Here is an 18,979-nt window from a genome sequence, read left to right as displayed (position 1 = left end):
TGCTCTAATTGGCTCAGGCTCTCTGACGTCACGGCTGCGACCTTTCACACGACCAATCAGCGGGAAGGAAATGCGGGAATCGTTTTTTCTACCTCGCCCGGAAGGGGCGGGGTACAGTTTCAGAAGCAGCCAATGGGCGGCTAGGAGGCGGGGCACCCGTGGGAGCGGCGGCGGGAACTGTCGCGAGTCCGGAGGCGGGTGGCCCGCTCTGCATCCATGGAGCCAGCCGAGGGGCCGAGGTGAGCGGTGCTTGCAGTCTCCTCTCGCGGTCGCTCCAGAGCCCTGCAGAGGAGGGGAAAACGACCACGGCGCTTGGCGAGGCCGCGGCCCGCAGGCCCCGGAGCGGGCTCCTCAGCGCTCCTTCCGCCGCCACTTGCGTGAACGCTGAGGTCAGGTCCGTGGAGATGCAGCCCGCTCCCTGGCAGGCTGCCCGGGCGCCGCCACACGTCCGTGAAACTGAGGCCAGGCATGACATCCCCGCAGACTGAAATCGTTTTCTTTTTACCTGGTTTCTCTTTTTGAAAACAAAATCGAGGTTATTTTGGGGGAAGCTTCAAGACACGTTCTAATTTGCATAGCCGCAGTTTGAAAAAAATGCAGCATCTCCGTGAGTTTGCGATTATTGGCTAGTAAGCTTCACTGAATTCGGGGTAGCGAATCATCTGCTGGCTCTGTCGCATTCAGGTCGGATTCCTGAACCCAAATTCACTGTGTTGTAAGGTTTTGTCCCCACTCCTCAATAAATATCAGACATAGACCTGTAACCTTTGGATCCTGTGTTACATTACATCCAAGTAATCAATTAAACCATTTGCTAGAAATTGCTAAGTTAATGAATATGTGGAATGCATTCTTGGGGTGAGGCAGATGAGGGAGAGGGGAGCGGTCTAGACAGAGACCTAATAATAGACAAGACGCAGTTGTCTAAAAGAGCTTGTGATATTCAGAAAACAGTTGTTTGCCGCAACTAGAATGTAGAGGAATTGTCAAGGGGAGGATTGGAGAGAATGAAAAAATAAAGCAGATTGAGTCCAATTATGACTGGTTTTTAAACTTCATATAGCAGACAGTGGAACGCTAATAAGTTTTTAAGCGGAAAAATTATTTGACCAGATTTGTGATGTCTAAAGTAACTCTGGTGGTAGCATCCATCTGGTGGATGGATTGGAATAGGGCGAAAGTGGAGACAAAGCAGTTGGAAAACTCTTAAAGTAGGTACAGCCAGAACTTTGAGGGCCTTTGTTAAGGCAGCAGCTGGTAGCCTGGGTTTGAAGTCGGGAGATGGTCTTGATTTTGACATAAGTGCTATGTATTTCCCAGCATACTCTTGGTTTTTCAAATTGTGTGAGAAATGTTGCTTTCATTTTTGAAGCAAAAAGATCCCATTGTTGCAAAACATTATTGACCCATAGCTTGAGGGGTACATGTATCTCCTTCACGTAGATCCCAGTATAATTAGATTTTAAAGTATCTATTGCATTCTGAGGATCGATTCAGAAGATTTTTTGACAGATATTTAAGAATTAAATGTGTATAAGTTTGTATCATAAATGAACACATTAGACCCACTAACTATAAACAGAGATGAATCATTTTCCACAGTTAAAACCAGGATGAAAATGCTTAAGTACATACTTGCTTTGTTTCCTATAACTGGTTTCTTTAGTACAGAACTTGCTAAGTCCATCAAACCTATCGATGGGAGGTCAGTCCACCAGATTTGCTCTGGGCAGGTGGTATTGAGTCTAAGCTCTGCCGTGAAGGAGTTGATAGAAAACAGCGTGGACGCCGGTGCCACTAGCATTGGTGAGTTTGGGAGACTTAAGCCACAAAATAATCAGTTTATGCTCTTTTATTCAAGACACATTTGTTATTGTGATAAGCCAATCAGTGTTGGTGTACTAAGAAATTATTTTTTAACTTAAATTTAACTATTAAAGTTAGTTATTAAATTCATTAATAAAATATGTGCCTAATACTTAGCTAGGTAGTAATAATAATAGCAGTTAAGTTACTGTGTTCTTACTATGCGCTAGGCAGGCATTGTGCTAAGAACTGTAGAGGGGATATCTTATTTAATCTGCAGGATAGCCTTATGAGATAGGAATTATTACTATGGTTATTAATTGCCTTTATTTTACAAATGAAGAAATTAAGGCATAGGGAAGTTCCTTTTTTTGAAGTTATAAAGCTAGTAAAATATGATCCCAGAAAGTCTGATTCCAGGGCCTGTTCTCTTTAATAACTATATTAAAATTATCCTTTTGAGAGGAAGAAAAAAGAACGAAAGAAAGAAAGTAAAAAACTAATTAGGGCTAGTACATAGGCAAGGACTTTAAAAGATAAAATATATAAAATGACAACAATACATTTAAATAAATGTAGTTATGACTCAAATTTACATTTCGTAAGTTATAAATACTATCACTATAAAGGCTTTTACGTGGATCTATTCTTTGAGAAATAAACATTTTAAACTTTTTAGATCTAAGGCTTAAAGACTTCGGGGTGGATCTCATTGAAGTTTCAGACAACGGATGTGGGGTAGAAGAAGAAAACTTTGAAGGTTTAAGTAAGTTGAATTTTTCTGATCCTATTTTAAAATATTTGGGCAAAATATCTCAAAATTTTGAGTATACACGGAAACAGCTTTTTAAAATCCGTTACTTCGGAAGGCGTTGTACATATTCATTGCTATACCACGTGAGACATCCTGGGTCTTTCTACCTCTCTTTCAGCTCTGAAACATCACACTTCTAAGATTCAAGAGTTTGCCGACCTAACGCAGGTTGAAACTTTTGGCTTCCGGGGGGAGGCTCTGAGCTCACTTTGTGCACTGAGGTGATGCAATGTTTTTATCCGCTAACTTGACCCCTTATAAATATCTCTCTGGAAACTAAAAAGTATGATTAGAATCATTATTGTTTACACTTTTACATCTGAATCCCAGCTTTTCATTTCTGCATTCTGTTTTATCTCTTTTTTATTTTATTTTTTTACTTTTTACGCCTACAGCACCTGGTCTTCCTAGGTGGTCTCCCATCCAAGTACTAACCAGGCCCGACCCTGCTTAGCTTCCGAGGTCAGATGGGATCGGGCTTGTTCAGGGTGGCATGGCCATAGACCATTCTGTTTTTATCTTACTACCAGTCTAAGTGGTAATACTTCTGTAATGTAAGCAATGAATGAATGAAATGAACCAAATAGTATTATAAAAAAATGGTTACCTTTATTAAAACAATAACTTCTCAGTTTTAAAATGTAGATAATAAATTATAGATGCTATTGCTTTTAATTTATTTCAGTATTTAAGAAAAAATTTAAAGCAATTATTTACATAACAGTCTAAATTTTTATAAATATCTATTTACACATTTGAACTATAGTATCTTTTGGATCTTTTAAAAATATTGTTAGAACACTAGTAATGAAACTGAGAAAGAAATCTTTATTCATGAATATAAGTTTTGAGATTTTTTATTTTGCAATTCAACCGGAAACACAAATATACAAAGCTTTTATGTAAACAGAGCATTTCTAGAGCTCTCTGTCTTACTGTCTATTAGGGGCCAGACCTTAGAGTTTATGATGACTCCTCATCTCTTTAAACTCTCTCGATTCTCTTGGAGGGATCATTGTCTCTTATTCTGAGAGTTTTGAGACCATGGAAATGAAAAGGTGAGCTCGTGATGTCCAGCACCCATGAGCGGCTAACCGACTGCGCCGTGCCTGGCATTTTCTTGCAGCGATGTCACTATTTCAACCTGCCACTCATCTGCGAAGGTTGGGACTCGACTGGTGTTTGATCACAATGGGAAAATTGTCCAGAAAACCCCCTACCCGCGACCCAGAGGGACGACGGTCAGTGTACAGCAGTTGTTTTATACTCTACCTGTGCGCCATAAGGAGTTTCAAAGGAATATTAAAAAGGTACGATAAATTCAGAATCCTGGCTTCCAAGAGCACTGAGAGTGTAAGGTACACATGCAGTGAGAGTGTGAGGTATGTGTGCAGTGAAAGCGTGACGTATGCATGTGGCGAGTGTGTGAGGTACGTGTGCAGTGAGTGTGTAAGGTAATATAATGAAACCAAGTCATACAGAGTCTGAAACACTTAAGTAATATAGAATTGTATAGAGTAGAACGTTATTGTGTCTGCCTACCTCCCACATGTCCTTTAGACTTGAAATGTATCCCTATATATATATATAACCTTTAGACAAGTTTCTACTTTCTTAACAATTAATATATTATATATACTGTGCTATAACTTGATTTTTTATATAGCATATTGTAGATATCTTTATCATTCTGCCATTATATGGATATACCACAATTGATTAGCCTCTTATTGACAGTGGCTGAGGTTTTTTCTAATTTTTCCCAATTACAGATTGTTTTAGTGAACATTTTTGTAACATATCTTTGATTGTTTGTGCCGGTCTTTCTACAAGGATACTTTTCTAGAAGAGGATTACAGAGTCAAAGGGAATGGACTTTTCGATTTTTATAGGAGTGGGAGAATTGTGATAAAAACCTAAGCCTCCGAGTTCCCTTTTACACCATGTCCTGGGTCATTCTGCCAGGAATAATTCACCTTATTTGTGAGCTGATAGGTGAACTTCGAATTGGATGTTCTAAGCTGAATAATGTAATTCCTGCAAGATTAAGCAGCACGGAGTCTTGCGCGTGTGTGTTTTGAACAGGAGTATGCCAGGATGGTCCAGGTCTTCCACGCGTACTGCATCATTTCTGTAGGCGTCCGTGTCAGCTGCACCAACCAGGTCGCACAAGGGAAACGACAGCTCGTGGTTGGCACGAGCGGAAGCTCCAGCATCAAGGAAAACATCGGATCTGTGTTTGGGCAGAAACAGGTAGTGGCGGCCAGTTAGCTAAAAACATTTTGTTGCTCTAGTAGTGATTATGGCAAGTTTCTGTTGTCCTTTCCAACAGATGGAGAGTAAAACCCAGGAGTCGATTCTTTTTTTTTATCAGGTGCCTATTATAAAAATTAATGTCGCAAGCCGAACGTTTTAATTTTTTCGTTCAGAAAATAAAATGATACTTTTACTCTCTGAAAAAAAACGTAAAGTATTGTGGGCATTGTATTAATTATGGATAAGTAGAAGCTCAAGTGTTTCAACTTTTCTACTGAAAAGTCAAAATGATTATAGTACTGCATAAAGCAGCTGTCAAGATTCTTTGTGCTGTTAATGTGGATAGCTGACTAGGAAAGAAACACACAGACAACCGCAATATAGCTTGCTTTCTGAAATTAGGTCCATTTGTCTGTGCTGGGAACTAACTGTGAATCTTGCTTTTTTTAGTTGCAAAGCCTCATTCCTTTTGTTCAGCTGCCCCCTAGTGACAGCGTCTGTGAAGAGTTCGGCTTGAGCTGCTCTGATTCTCTCCATAATCTGTTTTGGTGAGTAGATTGATGCCAGGAAAATCACAAACTTTTTTTTTCTTGACTATTTTGTTTTTAATGATTATGATTTCAGGCTTTTGGTTTCTTATGTCCATAATAAACCTGTAGGAAGTATTATTGCTGAGAAAAGATTTATGTAAAGGAGTCAGTTACTTAATTCAAAGAATATTTTGGGTAACTGGTGCGTTTTAGGGACTTTTCTAAAGTAATACTCGTAGTAAAGGTTCTGTTTAGTGAAGAATTAGAATAACTTTTAAAAATTATTTTATACATAATGGTTCACTTTATTGGAATCTGACAGAGGCAGCAGAGGCTGTTTCCTTACCCAGTCTACATCATTACTTTTAGTGTAAGAAAAATAAATCTTCCATAAGCGGGACTGGGCCTGCGATGGTGCATATAGCTTACCCTCCACTTGCCTTTGGCTTATGCCCGAAATTAAAGATGGGGATTCATTTCTTTGTATTAGGGTATCGCTCTTGTGGAAATGCAGATATCCCCGAGGCAGATCTCAGGTGGAATTAGCATTTTACCAATACTTTAGGAGGTACAAGTTTGCTAACCCGGAACAGACTCTAAAAGGACAGAGAATGCGGGCAAAGATCCCAATGACAGGGAGCTGGATTTCCTGGACTGCAGGTGAGGAGAGCACAGAGGTTCTAGAGTGAGTTTGGGGTGAGACCCTCTTCTTTACTGCAGGCTAAGGGTTTAGTAGGGAAGGCAGGAGGGGAGCTGAAGCAAGTAGTTTTGAATCCACAGTGTTGCCCATGGTGGACTTGCTCTACAGGAGCTTTAGAGCTTTCCAGAAGGTCCGTGTTCTTTTCGTGAGTCATCAGAAAGGAACACAGATGCACATTAACCGAAATGTTAGTACTTATCAGCACGTCAGCAGGTGTTTTTATTTCTTTTTACTTTAAGAATGTTCCATACGATGGGCGTTTCTAACCCTTCTCACTCTGTCATCCTGTCCTTGTTAACACTGAATAGTATCTCAGGTTTCATTTCTCACTGTACTCATGGCGTTGGAAGGAGTTCAACAGACAGACAGTTTTTCTTTATCAATCGGCGGCCTTGTGACCCAGCAAAGGTATTTAAAATTTTTTTGTATAAGTTTTTTCTTTTTCCCTTTAACTTTTTATTGTATTTATTATTTAATAACGTTTTCTGACACAGGCAATTCACACGGAACTTAGGACTTTGATTTAGAAACATGGCTTTAAGTGATCTAATTTTAGGGATTTAAGGAAGTCTACTACACAGTTGTTTCAATTATATACATGTGCATATAAGTATACATTAACAACCAACATATTTATTATCATAAAAGTTAACACTTTGAAGAAAATAAACATTTCAAAACATTTATCATCGCCTAGACTTTTCAGTGTAGATGCACATGCATAGACTTCTGTATTTTCCCTTCCTTCTGTTCATTTTTCGAGAAAATGAGGGTTCAGATTACTTCCATCTCAGACTGAAACTGATTATCTTGATAGGGTTACATGGATTTTTAGTGGTTCAGCTTTGACTTTGTACCTTCAGCAACATCGTACTTCAGTAATATTTTGTTTTCCAGTGACATGTGAAAATTACTTCTATCAGATACGGTTCAACCTGTAAATTTTTAGCCTGTATTGTAATTAGTGTGATTTTCATGGTTTATCTTTAATGCCATTTCATAATCTCATTATAAAGTCATATAAATGTATTTCTGTGTACATTCGAATGTGTTTTATGAGCATTTAAACTGCACCTGCATCGTTTCGCATTTCTTCAGGAGCATCTTTAGATTAGAAAAAGATTCCATGATTAAGCGTCATTAATCAGATTCTCTGGTTAAAAATATCCCTTTTTAGAGACACAAGGAAACTTTTGAGTGATACATCTTTTCATTCCCTTGATGGTAATCTCATTGATCTTGATTGTAGACTTAGCAAGTTGTACACTTTACATATGTATAATTTATTACAGACCAGTTACACCTCAATGTTGTTAAAAATGTATCCTTTTAGTGGTTGGTTAGAATAGCATGTTGTTAGGACACTGGGGGAAGGGAACATTTATTCTTTTCTGATCTTTGTTTTGTATGTAGGTTTCCAGACTTGTGAACGAGGTCTATCACACGTATAATCGTCATCAATACCCATTTGTTGTTCTTAACATTTCTGTTGATTCAGGTAAGTTGCACCGAGATTTCAGTAAAATTGGTGACTTACTCCTAAAAGAATAAAAGAAAATTATAAAGCTCTGATATGATTGGAAAAAGACTTTTATAGGAACAATTAATAAAAACGTATTTTCTTTTACAGACTTAATTTTATTTTAGAGACTTTTATTTTTTTAATACAGATTTTCCTGCTTTCTACTTGAAACTTGGTTAATTGCGTTATTTGAAAAATGTGACTTTTTCATGGCATTTCAGGGAAAAAGTATCCTAAATGTTCTTCCTGATTTTGAAAATAATGAATTTCACATTTTTCTTCTAATTGTTGAAATTCTGATTTATTCTTATCCAATATTTTATCTACTTAGAAATACATATGTGCACACTTTAAAAAACATATAATGATTGATATCTACCCATAGCCTTTGGGATGAGAAAATAATTTTTAATAATTTTGTATAGTACTCTTTATCCTTAGAAATGAATATTTTCTTTTCCATGTCATTAAAAATTATTCAGAAACATGATTTTAACAGCTGCATTGATCATAGTCCAACTGCATTGATCATAGTCCAGATGGATATATTTTGGTTTTAAACTTTTTTATTTTTAGCTATTTGTTTTTCGTTCTTAGAAATTTAAATACCGTCCTTATAATGGAATCATTATCTATATCTGTGATTATTTTCTTAAAATAAATTCCTAGAATTAGAATCACCATGTCAGTGAATGTGATGGTGTTGTACCAATTTACACATCTATCAACAATGGAAAATTATTTGGTTAAAATTATACTTTTTAACCAAATTCAGTAGATGGTAAAATGACGTTTTGTTTGCAGTTGTGTTATACATTTTTATGTGTTTATTTGCTCTTTTTTTTTGAAGTTTACCCATTCAAATCCTCGCATACTTTGTTTATCTAAAAGATTGTTCATCTTTTCCATGTTTATTTGAAAGAGTGCATTTTACAGTTTATGAATAAGAGTCTGGACACTGTAATTTTTTCAATAGTACTTTTAGTAAGTACAAGTGAATAAAACAGGGAAATTTCTATTGTCGAAGGTGAATTTAAACACAGTAAGTTTCCTTTCTTTTTTGCCTTAGAATGTGTTGATATCAATGTTACTCCGGATAAAAGGCAAATTTTACTACAAGAGGAGAAACTTTTGTTGGCGATTTTAAAGACGTCTCTGATAGGAATGTTCGATAGCGTTGTCAACAAACTGGACGTCAGTCAGCAGCCTCTGCTGGATGGCGAAGGTGAGAAAAAGCAAGCTCAGAGCGAGCTTCTGCAGCAACCGTTGCGATCCTCTGTCTGTCTGTCTGTTTTCATGCGCAATAAAAAAAGAAAGGATGTCTCACGCTAGAAAGTCTGCTGCCGCAGATTTCAGGTAATCTGTTTAAAAAGAGACGCAAACAACGGCGTTTAGTACACGTGGGTCTAGTACCGAGCCTCAGCTGATTGCTGCAAGCCTTCTGTTAATTTCTGGAGTTCTGAAAACATGGGTTTTGACGACTTTGGCCAGTTTTCCCATTCCTTTCATAGAGGAGGGAATTTCTGGAGGCTGTTACTCTGCATGTTCCTCGTGTCACCCCTGTGCATTCTTCACTGAGTGTCATGTTGCAATGAGAGTTGCCGCAAAGCTGATCTGCCATCTGTAATAATAGCATGCACAGTCCTTATTTCCCTGGTCATAATTTATCAGCCATTTATCGAAGTAGTTATTCATCCAAACCAAGTGCCTTCGGGCCATCGGGGAGAGGGGCCCCAAGCTGCCTCCGTTGGCAGAGGGAAGAGTTGGCCATCACCCCCTCCGACGGCCCGGTCCACTCCTTGCGGTGGATGCTGTTTTTAAGCCAACCCGCCCCCAATCTCCGTGTCTTGTGGGTAGAGATGGGGGTGGCGGGTGCCCGTCATAGTGTCCTCAGAGGAGAGAAGAGCAGAGCGCTGCTGAGGAAGGCTGAGGTGACAGACGAGCGTTACCCCTGCGAGAGGAAACTGCTATGGGCTGAGGCCTTGTAAACCGAGGGGACCAGGAGCTGTAAGCCAGGAGGAGAAGGGAGGCACGGGGTACAGAGTGGCTCTGTCCTAGCATTTCCCGACACCCCAGGGCTCAGCATAGAGTGCCACGGTGGGCCCAGGACGTGGGGGATGGGACTGCTAGGTGGCGAGAGAGGAGCTTGGGGACATTGACATTCACGTGGCAGGCCTGTTGACTTCCAGGCGGTAGGGCCCACATCTTTCCTGGCGCTTCTGTGCGTGGGACGCCATGCATGTGTGGGGCGGGGAAGGATGGCTGGTAGCTCACATGTCCTTGTGGAAGAGGCCAGCGGTGGCATCTCTGAGCTCACTCATAGGCCCTGCCCCAGAAGGAGAAACTGCTCAGCATAGCTGTGCACCTTGAAGCGCAGTTGAATAGGCGCCCTTCATTCAGCCATTGCATTGAAGTGTAGCAGGTCACGCACACACTGACTCATCCGAAGCATGTGGCTTATAAGTGTATCAGTCCTGAAGCCAGGAAATGGCACCCACAGGACCCCTTTGTCCGCCTTGCATCCAGTAACCCCTGTGGGCACCATTTTCCTGACTTCTGGCACCTAGATTAGTTTTGTCTGTTTTTAATTTGAAGCCGTCCAGTCTACTTCTTTATTTTTATGTTTTGTCTGTGAGAGTCCCCCCGAGTCACGTGCAGCAATTCACCGTCGTTGCTGTAGGAGTTCCGTCGTATTTAACGCCGCGATTTGTCTGCGGACACTGGGGTTGTGTCCGGTTGTGGGTGTCGCGAACACCCCGGTCCGTGGCGTTGGCGACAGGAGAAGCGATGCCGGGCCACGGGCGCGCGTGCTTTCGCTTCAGCGGACACCTGCTGTGGCCTTTGAAAGGGGCTGCACGGGGCTCACGGCCACCAGCAGCGTTTGCTCAGTCCTCGCGCGAGCTGCTTTTTAATTCTGCATTCCGGCAAGGATGTGGCGCCCGTTTCAGTTCGTGTCGCCTTCCGATTGACCAGGACAGCTCCGCTTTCGCGAGGGGCCTGTCCCCTCTCACTCGGTTCCCGCGCGGCCCCTGACCCCCTCTTCTGTTCGCACCTGCTCAGGTAACGCCATAAAACCGCGCTCGGTGGACGTGGAGGAGCCTCCGGCCGAGGCGCAGGGCACCCCCGCTCCGTTCGGGACTCGCGGAGAAGAGAGAAGGGCGGTGGCCGTTTCGAGGCTGCGGGAGGCCTTTTCTCTCCGTCACTCGGCAGACAAGCAGCCTCGGGGCCTGAGGCCTGCTGACCTGAGCCGCCTTCCTCGGGGACAGAAGAGCAGCGCCCCGGCCCCCCGCCCTTCGGGCTCCCCGTCCCCCCCGATGCCCGTCTCCGGCGCCGGCTCCTCGGGGCCTCGGGTGGAGGCGATGAGGTCGGATGGGGGCGAAGTGGACGCGGGGAAGGATTCGGGCCACAGCAGCACCCCAGTCGGCTCCGAGGAGGGATTCAGCACCCCAGAAACGGGCAGTCGCTCCAGCGGGGACCGTGCAGCCAGCTCCCCCGATGACAGGTTTTCACAAGAAAATGCAGAGTCTTGTGAGAAGTTACCTGAACCCGAGCATCGTTTTTCAGACGTGAAATGCCATGTTGGCCAAGAAGATAATGGCTATAAATTTAGAGCTTTGCCTCAGCCAGCTGATGTCTCCCCGTCAAACACGAAGCGTTTTAAAAAAGAAGAAATTCCTTTAAATTCCGACATCGCTCGGGAGTCAGTTACTACTCAGGACGTGTCAGTGTCTCAGGTTGATGTGGCTGTGAAAATTAATAAGAAAATGGTGCCCCTTGACTTTTCTATGAGTTCTTTGGTGAAACGGATAAAGCAATTACATCACCAAGAACAGCAAAGAGAGAGTGAACAGAATTACAGGAAGTTCAGGGCAAAGATTTGCCCTGGAGAAAATCAAGCGGCAGAAGATGAACTGAGAAAAGAGATAAGGTAAAGTTTTCTCCAAAGCGCATTTTTGCTCATTTCAGTGAGCTGCCGTGCGAGCCAAAGGCCGATCCTTCCAGACTCTGCTTCCGCTCCTCCGGTGGCATTTGCTCGCTGCGATGTCATCCCGTTGCCCGGGGCTGGGTGTGGCTCTGCCTTGGCACCAGGGTCTGGTCCTCTGGCCCCTCTTCCTGTCAGGGTGGTCCTACTTGGGGTCTTCCCTGCACTGCAGACTTGACGTATCCCAAAACGTCAAACTTGCCAGCACCTCTCTCTCTTCCTCCCCTACCCCCTCTTTTGCTCCCTTCTTGCTCCCTCTGGAAGATTCTAAATTTGGAGTCACCTTTGATTCCACAGATTGGTCACCAGCCTCACCAGTGCGTCCTTGGCGAGGTTTTCTCCACTCAACTCGATTTCATTGCCTCTCACGTTTCCTGTAAATAACTATTTTACTGGGCAGTTCTGCTGCTTGAAGCATTTCAGTTTTTTCCTTAGATTTCTCCTAGCGTATATTTTCCATCATCTGAATTAATCGATGCCTTCTTGACACCGACTTGACGTCTCTTCCTAAAGGCTTTCAGCCCACAGTGACTTCTCCCAGCAAGGAATTCATGGCAGTTTTGGTGGATTTCCCACTTTTTATTTCAAGGTGTATTAGGAAAAATTATAACACATAGTCAACGCTGTGATTTCAAGATTGCGTAGGATAAGGCTAAGTCAAAGAGTCAGTTTAAAGAAAAATGTTAATAATACCGATAGAAAACACTGCCACTTTTTTGACCATAATCATGTATGGCATCGTGACTTGTTAAAATGTTGAATCCTCTTGCAATATTTAACTTTTATCTTTTAAAACTTTGGTCATTTACTGAGATATGCCGTGTCCTGTACACAATGCAACCCACTAAGTACTCTGAACCTTTATAGCATTTTCAGCCTGGACCACACAGGCTTTGCCTAAGCTAGATGATAAATTCTTCAACAGTGAGTGTTCTTCCATGTAATTCCTTTGATATTCCTAGGGCCTAGTTTACACTGAGAAAAGTCTTCAGGAAATAGTTCCTTTAAAAAGTGTATAATTAATGGAGGTGAACTTTGAGTGTGATCTGAGGACTGTGAACTCAGATCCAGTGAAGAGATCCAGTTTCCTTTAGACTTGCACACGCTCACTCACACTCATAGAAAGTATGTGCTTGACAGGGAAAGACATGTACGGTACCCAAATTAAAGCTGGTTGTCTTTTATCTTGAATTCTTTTAGCCCCCTCAGTGAGAGAAATTAATTATAATTTTAAAATAGAGATTTTAATCAACAACCGTTTATTCATCACCTGTTATGGTTCTTGAATTTTTTTTCATCAGAAGAATCATCTTTTAAAATGTCTTATAATTAACATCTTCTACACGCAGTAAAACAATGTTTGCAGAAATGGAAATCATCGGTCAGTTTAACCTGGGATTTATAATCACCAAACTGGACGCGGATATCTTCATAGTGGACCAACACGCGACGGACGAGAAATACAACTTCGAGATGTTACAGCAGCACACTGTTCTCCAGGGTCAGAGGCTTATAGCGTAAGTTCATTTCGGTGTTTAGAATTTTCAGGGTCATTTCAACCCCCAAATTTGAGGTCTAATGGCTTACGTGTGTGTCTACATATATTGACATAATTTTTTTTTTTAGGCAAGGCAACCCTTGGTTGACCTCACAGATTGCAAGGACCTTGTCTGCTTACAATCCCTTATTTTTTTATTTTTTATGCCCACAGCACCTGGTCTTCCAAGGTGGTCTCCCACCCAAGTACTAACCAGGCCCGACCCTGCTTAGCTTCTGAGATCAGATGGGATCGGGCGTGTTCAGGGTGGCATGGCCATAGATAAATGTTTTTTTTTTTTGTCATAAGCATCCCCTACGGCAAATTTTTACCCTTTCTACATGATAATTGTACCTGCCATTTCCTGAGTGCTTATCGCGTGCCAGGCACTGTCAAAGCAGTATACGTGTGTTAGTTCTTTTAACTCTCTCCAGCCTAAGAGGTCGTTACTGTTACCACATTTCACGGGTGACAGAACTGAGGCGCACGCACAGAGAGGTTCAACTTAAACATCAAACCTTTTCAGCTATTTAAAATGTCGATCGCGGGTCGGCCAGAAAATCCTTTTGCTGACGGGCAGTTTGTAGTACGCAGTACGTCTCTCCGTAGACTGTGTGTGTTCAGAGAGACAGCGCTGCCCGTCAGTCCTCAGCTATAGTAGGTCGGTTCCGGTGACTTGGTAGTCACTGCAGATTTTGATGTCACAGGTGGGGTGATGGTATGTCCTGTAAACCAGAAGTCTTAAGGAAAGTTATAAGAAGAGGTCTTGGATGTTCATTTGGGAAATTAAAGTACATAGAGAAATAAACTCAGATCCCAGCAGAAGCAGATCCTGGCACGAAGCAGTCCCTCAGCTAGGCGAATACATCTAGGTTCCCGAGTTCTCTATTTCCTCTGGAATGTGTCCATTGTGTTTATTTTCGGGAGGAATAAATGGCGATAGTAAAGGCTTTTCATAAGCTGCTTTATGACATTGCCTCAGAGGGACGCTCCCCGAGGCCCTCTGTCTCCAGGTTGAGTTTCTCTTGCTCTTTGCGCTCACGGCGCAATTCTCGGTGCAGTTTGCAGTTACAGTGCATTTGGCTGCGTGATCGGCGCCTTCCCCCTCCACGAGACTAGGCCGTGAGGACAGAGGGCGGGTCTCTGCGGGCTCACCGGCCCGTCGCGTCCCTTGAGCAGCGTCTGTCTTACTCAGCACTGGTATATCCGGGAGGGGAGATGGCTGGGCTGCCGGATGGATGGATAAATAATGCAGGCAGAGGAAGGAGCGGGATGGCAAAACAAATGTGGTTTATTCTGTTTTCCGATGCAGTGACCTAACCCAGCTTTTCAAATTGTCTTTATTGTGAGGAGGAAAAATAGCATTTTTATGTTCTATTGTTATCTTTAAGGAGAGGAGGGTTCAAAACAGGACTGGGAGCCGGGGTGGGTGGGCAGACGGAGGAACAACAAACTACTATCGATTGTAGTTACTTCTGGAATGAACTTTAAAAAAAAAAATTAAAAGGAAATTCTCAGAGACTTCTGTGACAGGAAAGGCACACAGCTCAATGAAATCTTGTTATTCATGGTACTTTTTGAAATGAATTCAAGGAATCAGTATTGTCTTTATTTTTCTGCCTGATAGCTAAATGCTTGGTTTCAAGATATGGTTTGAATCTCTGTTTTTCAGACCTCAGATTCTCAACTTAACTGCTGTCAATGAAGCTATTCTGATAGAAAATCTGGAGATATTCAGAAAGAATGGTTTTGATTTTATTATCGACGAAAGCGGTAAGTTATTACTTACAACTATAGAACTGTGTCCTTTTAGAGCTGGGGACCATCTTTGCAGTCACGTAGATCAGAGCATTTTATAAGACATGAAAATGGTTCCCCCAAAAGCATTTTGGGTCTGCCCTGTCTTTTAAACGTTCATTACGAGCAGCACGCAGCGGTTTTCAAATAATGGATTTTTCTCCCAATTTTATTCTTTTAGCTCCAGTCACTGAAAGGGCTAAATTGGTTTCCTTGCCAACTAGTAAAAACTGGACCTTTGGACCGCAGGACATAGATGAGCTGATCTTTATGCTCAGCGACAGCCCCGGGGTTATGTGCCGGCCTTCCCGCGTCAGGCAGATGTTTGCCTCCAGAGCCTGTCGGAAGTCGGTAAGTAGAGGAAGCTCCTCCGCCAGGCCTGGGGGTCCACGCAAACGTGTGGTCCCCAAGGGGCCCTCGGTTCCTCTCCTGCATTGCTAAGTGTGGCCGTGCACTTGGGTCATCGTATGTGCAGAGCCTCATCTCTCCGTGGATAGAACACATCTGCACATCTGCAGTGCCTTTGACCCCTAACTCGTAACTATTGCTCTTTCTCTGCTTTCTGTCAAGCGTGTTCTCTCTCAGAGCTTGCACTGAGCCCAGAGCAGTTAGCCAGCCACGCACGCTTTCCTGTGTCCCCGATGGGTAATAACGACATCAGTGGCTAGAGACGTGCAGCCGCCTGGCCTACACGACACTGCACAAGGTCACTGAGGGCCGTTCAGTCAGCGGGCTTTTCACAGGGGGCAGCACGAAGCTCAGGCCAGTACTGGAGAGTGGGAGCAGTGGTCGGTGGTTAGCCTGGTGTCTGTCCAAGTAAAGTAAGTGACTGTGTTATCGCCTGGCCCACAGGAGAGGCCAGGGTGACAATCCTCTCTTTATTCAGTAGATATTCCCTGAGCCCCTGCTTTATGGCTCGCCCTGTTCCAGGTCCTGGGGACACAGAGGCACAAGGCAGATGAGGTCCTCACCCTCGTGGAGCTTATAGTTTAGTGAGGAGAAGTAGATATAAAACAATGACAAGTTCAGATACCGGTAAGATCAGTAAAGTAATTGAAATAGTATCGGGATAGGGAGTGACCCGAGGAAAATGAGGTGAGCAGTTGAGATCAGGGGTCAGGGAAAGGCTGTCTGAGGAGGTGACATCTGAGCTGACACTTGGCAGGTGAGATGAAGCCCCTTGGGTCAGAACTTTCCAAATAGAAGAAATAGCAAGTGTGAGGGCTCGGGGTGTTTGAGCAAAGCCAGAGGCTGAGGCGCATGACTGGGGTTGGGGGGACCAGGATGAGCCCCGCACAGGGCTCAGGGACCCCCGTAGCATCTCGCCAGCCCTGGTCAGAACCTGGGGATTTGTGCTGCATGGCGGGGCCGCTGAGGGTCAGCATGGTGGAGAACAGCCAGCGGGGGGTGCCATGACGGGAATGGGGGGTGGGAAAAGCAGCAGCTCTTTTACATTGGGGGGGTGGGTGGGATTAAGAGTCCTGTTTTAATGGGGAGTGCAGAATAGGGAACATAGTCACTAATATTGTGACGGCTGTGTGGTGCCGGGTGGGTGCTGCAGTGATCAGGGGTCACTTCGTAACCACATAAGTGTCTAACCATCGTGCCGAATCCCTGAAGCGGTATAGGAGAAGACTCGTGCTTCAGCCAAGTTCTAGTTGGGATTCGGTTAGACAATAAGCGGACGTGTCTGAAACCATCAGGGGAAGTGTCCGTGCTGGGAGCAAAATTTTAGGTGCATGTTATAGCCACGGGATTGGACGAAGTTACCCAAGGGCAGAGTTTAGTTCGAGCAGAGACTAGGGCCCCACATCTGACTGTCACCCACAGGCTTCTTTGAAAAAGACCTAATATTGATCTTCTAATCCTGGAGCTTACGAGTGAGAGTTCGAGCTGGGACTGGCCTGTGCCAATAGCCAGGCAATTAAAATTATGTCTTAATGTGACTCCGATCTTCGGAGCCACAGGCTGCTCCTTCACACCCCACCCTGGCGGGTCCATCCTGCTGCAGCTCTCCTCCGACCTCCAGTGGGTACACCTGCTGACTGGTGTGGGCTTCCCCGGGCCCTGTGCTCTGGCCTGTCCGACCCACCTGCCCTTCAGCCCTCCTGCCCTTCAGCCCGTCTGCTGTGCCTGTCTGCTGACCAGCCACTCTGGTCTCCTTCCCACCTCAGGCCCCTTGTGCTTGTCTGTCTGCTGGATTCCTCACCCCACAGACCTTCACGGACCGGGCTTTCTCCTGTCCTCGGAAGAAGCAGCCCCTCCGGGCTCAGCCCCCTTGGCCATACTTGTCTTGTTTTTCTGTTAATTTGTCTGTTGTCTGTCTTCCTCCAATGTGGCAGAGCCCTACCCTGCATCCTGCTGCCCTATATATCTCGCCTCTAGGACTGTGCCTGGCACATGGAAGAAAGGTGGCAGGTTCAGGCTTGTCTCCTCTCACCACCTCCCTGGTCTTGAGGGTCTCAGTTTCTCTGCTCGCTGTGGCATCTGCTCATCTCTGTGTATAGGTCTGATAGTGACATGTGCTATGGAGAAAAAGCAGGGACAGCGCTAGAAGAACAGACAAGGAGAGCTTGAGAGGCCGCAGGGACATTTGAGCAGAAGCCTGAACGAAGAGGAAGTGAGACATGCAAATATTGGCAGAGTCTCCCCGGGAGAGGGCACAGCCAGGACCAAGGTCCTGAGGAGGTGCTCGCTTTATGTACTTGTGCAAGAGGAAAGGGGTGCCAGTGAGGGCCGAATCAGGTGATGCACTTGGGCATTTATTCAGGTGAGAGGGGAGGGCCGGGGAGAGGAGCCACGTGACCTGACAGGCCTTTAGGAGGAACGACTGGCGGTAGCATGCAGACCCGTGGAAGAGGACGGGAGTGGGGAGCAGGGAGGCCGTTAGGAGGCTGTGTCGGTAGCCCAGGTGAGAGGCAGGGCAGCTGGGATGGAGGGAGAGCTGGAGGCGCCGAGGCCGGTGGGATTCTGAACAGGTGTGGTCAGCGTCTCTGGTAAAGGTGCGCTGCTGCGAAGGAGCTCGGAGGGGCGGGACCTCACGGGAAGGTGGGGGGCTGAGCTATTAGGAGGCGGGGCTCTCTGCGGGAAGGTTTTCCAGGGAGTGTTTCTCAGTTGCAATCTTGTCCAGCTTTGTTTTCGAGAAACAGATGTCTGAAGAGTTGCTATTCTAATCAGAACGGAGTCACACTTTATACCGTTGTTCTCATATTCAGGTGATGATCGGAACTGCTCTTAACACAGGTGAGATGAAGAAACTCATCACCCACATGGGTGAGATGGACCATCCCTGGAACTGTCCCCACGGAAGGCCGACCATGAGACACATTGCCAATCTGGATGTCATTTCCCAAAACTGACATGTTTTTCATTGAACTATAAATCTTATTGCAGATTTTTCTGCTTTGAAAGGCAGGGTTTTAGTCTTTTATTTTTGTTTCAAAGTTAACTGACTACTTTAAAAAAAGTACCAGAGCCGTTTAGAAATGGCCTCGCGAACCTTTTAGAACCGTGTGGAGCATGGCTTGCCTTGTTTTCTGTTCCGCATTTGAGTGTGTGTGCGTGCGTGTGTGTGTGTCTGTGTGTGTCTATGTGCATTCAGGCAAGAGCATGTTTTACAGAACTAGGAAGAGCACTTTGGAAGTTACTCAGGCCTTTGCTTTGGCCCAGCATATTTTAGGCTGCTGTTTTAAGCACTTGATGATTAAATTTGCAGTGGCTTAATTTCACAAATTTAAAATTATGGTCTTTTGAGGTTAGTGGTTTTTATCATGAGACACATTAAATTAAAACAAAACAAAACCAGGAAGAATCCAGAAAACTCAACTGGGACTCTCTGCCTGGCTGGGAAAAATGACCTGGTGGGGCTGGAGTCATGGTTTTTAAATATTTCCTGCTGCTGCTGCTGGGGCGTCACAGCCCTGTTGTAGGTGAGAGGAAATAAAAGGTTCTCTGTTGCCTGTAACTTTGATGCTGTGATGTGGTCTCCTTGGGGTGTGACCTGTGAGAGATTCTAGTTACCGGCTGAGTGGTACT

At 44.3% G+C, this 18,979-nt stretch overlaps 1 protein-coding gene and 2 non-coding genes across 6 annotated transcripts; 1 reads left to right on the top strand and 2 right to left on the bottom strand.

Moving 5' to 3' along the window:
* Positions 1–31: 31 nt before the first annotated feature.
* On the top strand, positions 32–18,908 carry PMS2 (PMS1 homolog 2, mismatch repair system component). 4 transcript variants are annotated; one of them, XM_039879773.1, is made up of 15 exons: positions 32–239; positions 1,672–1,806; positions 2,486–2,572; positions 2,739–2,841; positions 3,747–3,930; positions 4,706–4,873; positions 5,327–5,424; positions 6,415–6,514; positions 7,520–7,604; positions 8,698–8,853; positions 10,689–11,556; positions 12,960–13,127; positions 14,820–14,920; positions 15,126–15,295; positions 18,160–18,908. In XM_039879773.1, exons 1-15 carry the CDS (start codon positions 71–73, stop codon positions 18,301–18,303), a joined length of 2,736 nt encoding a protein of 911 aa, XP_039735707.1. In that variant the 5' UTR covers positions 32–70; the 3' UTR covers positions 18,304–18,908. The 4 variants fall into 4 exon arrangements, with proteins under 4 accessions (XP_039735707.1, XP_039735717.1, XP_039735727.1 ...); XM_039879783.1 differs by having other exon boundaries at positions 82–239; positions 1,667–1,806; XM_039879793.1 differs by lacking the exon at positions 32–239 and adding an exon at positions 257–607.
* LOC120616680 (5S ribosomal RNA) lies at positions 3,007–3,125 on the bottom strand. Its single transcript, XR_005656654.1, has one exon. It is a non-coding gene; the product is annotated as a 5S ribosomal RNA (ribosomal RNA).
* Positions 13,313–13,431, bottom strand: LOC120617207 (5S ribosomal RNA). The gene has a single exon (XR_005656799.1). It is a non-coding gene; the product is annotated as a 5S ribosomal RNA (ribosomal RNA).
* Positions 18,909–18,979: the final 71 nt, after the last annotated feature.

Source organism: Pteropus medius, unplaced genomic scaffold, assembly GCF_902729225.1.
Source record: "Pteropus medius unplaced genomic scaffold, Ma_sr-lr_union100, whole genome shotgun sequence".
NCBI classification, from domain to species: domain Eukaryota; kingdom Metazoa; phylum Chordata; class Mammalia; order Chiroptera; family Pteropodidae; genus Pteropus; species Pteropus medius.
Note: the sequence above shows the minus strand (reverse complement) of the source record. Positions and strands in the feature narration are given on the sequence as shown.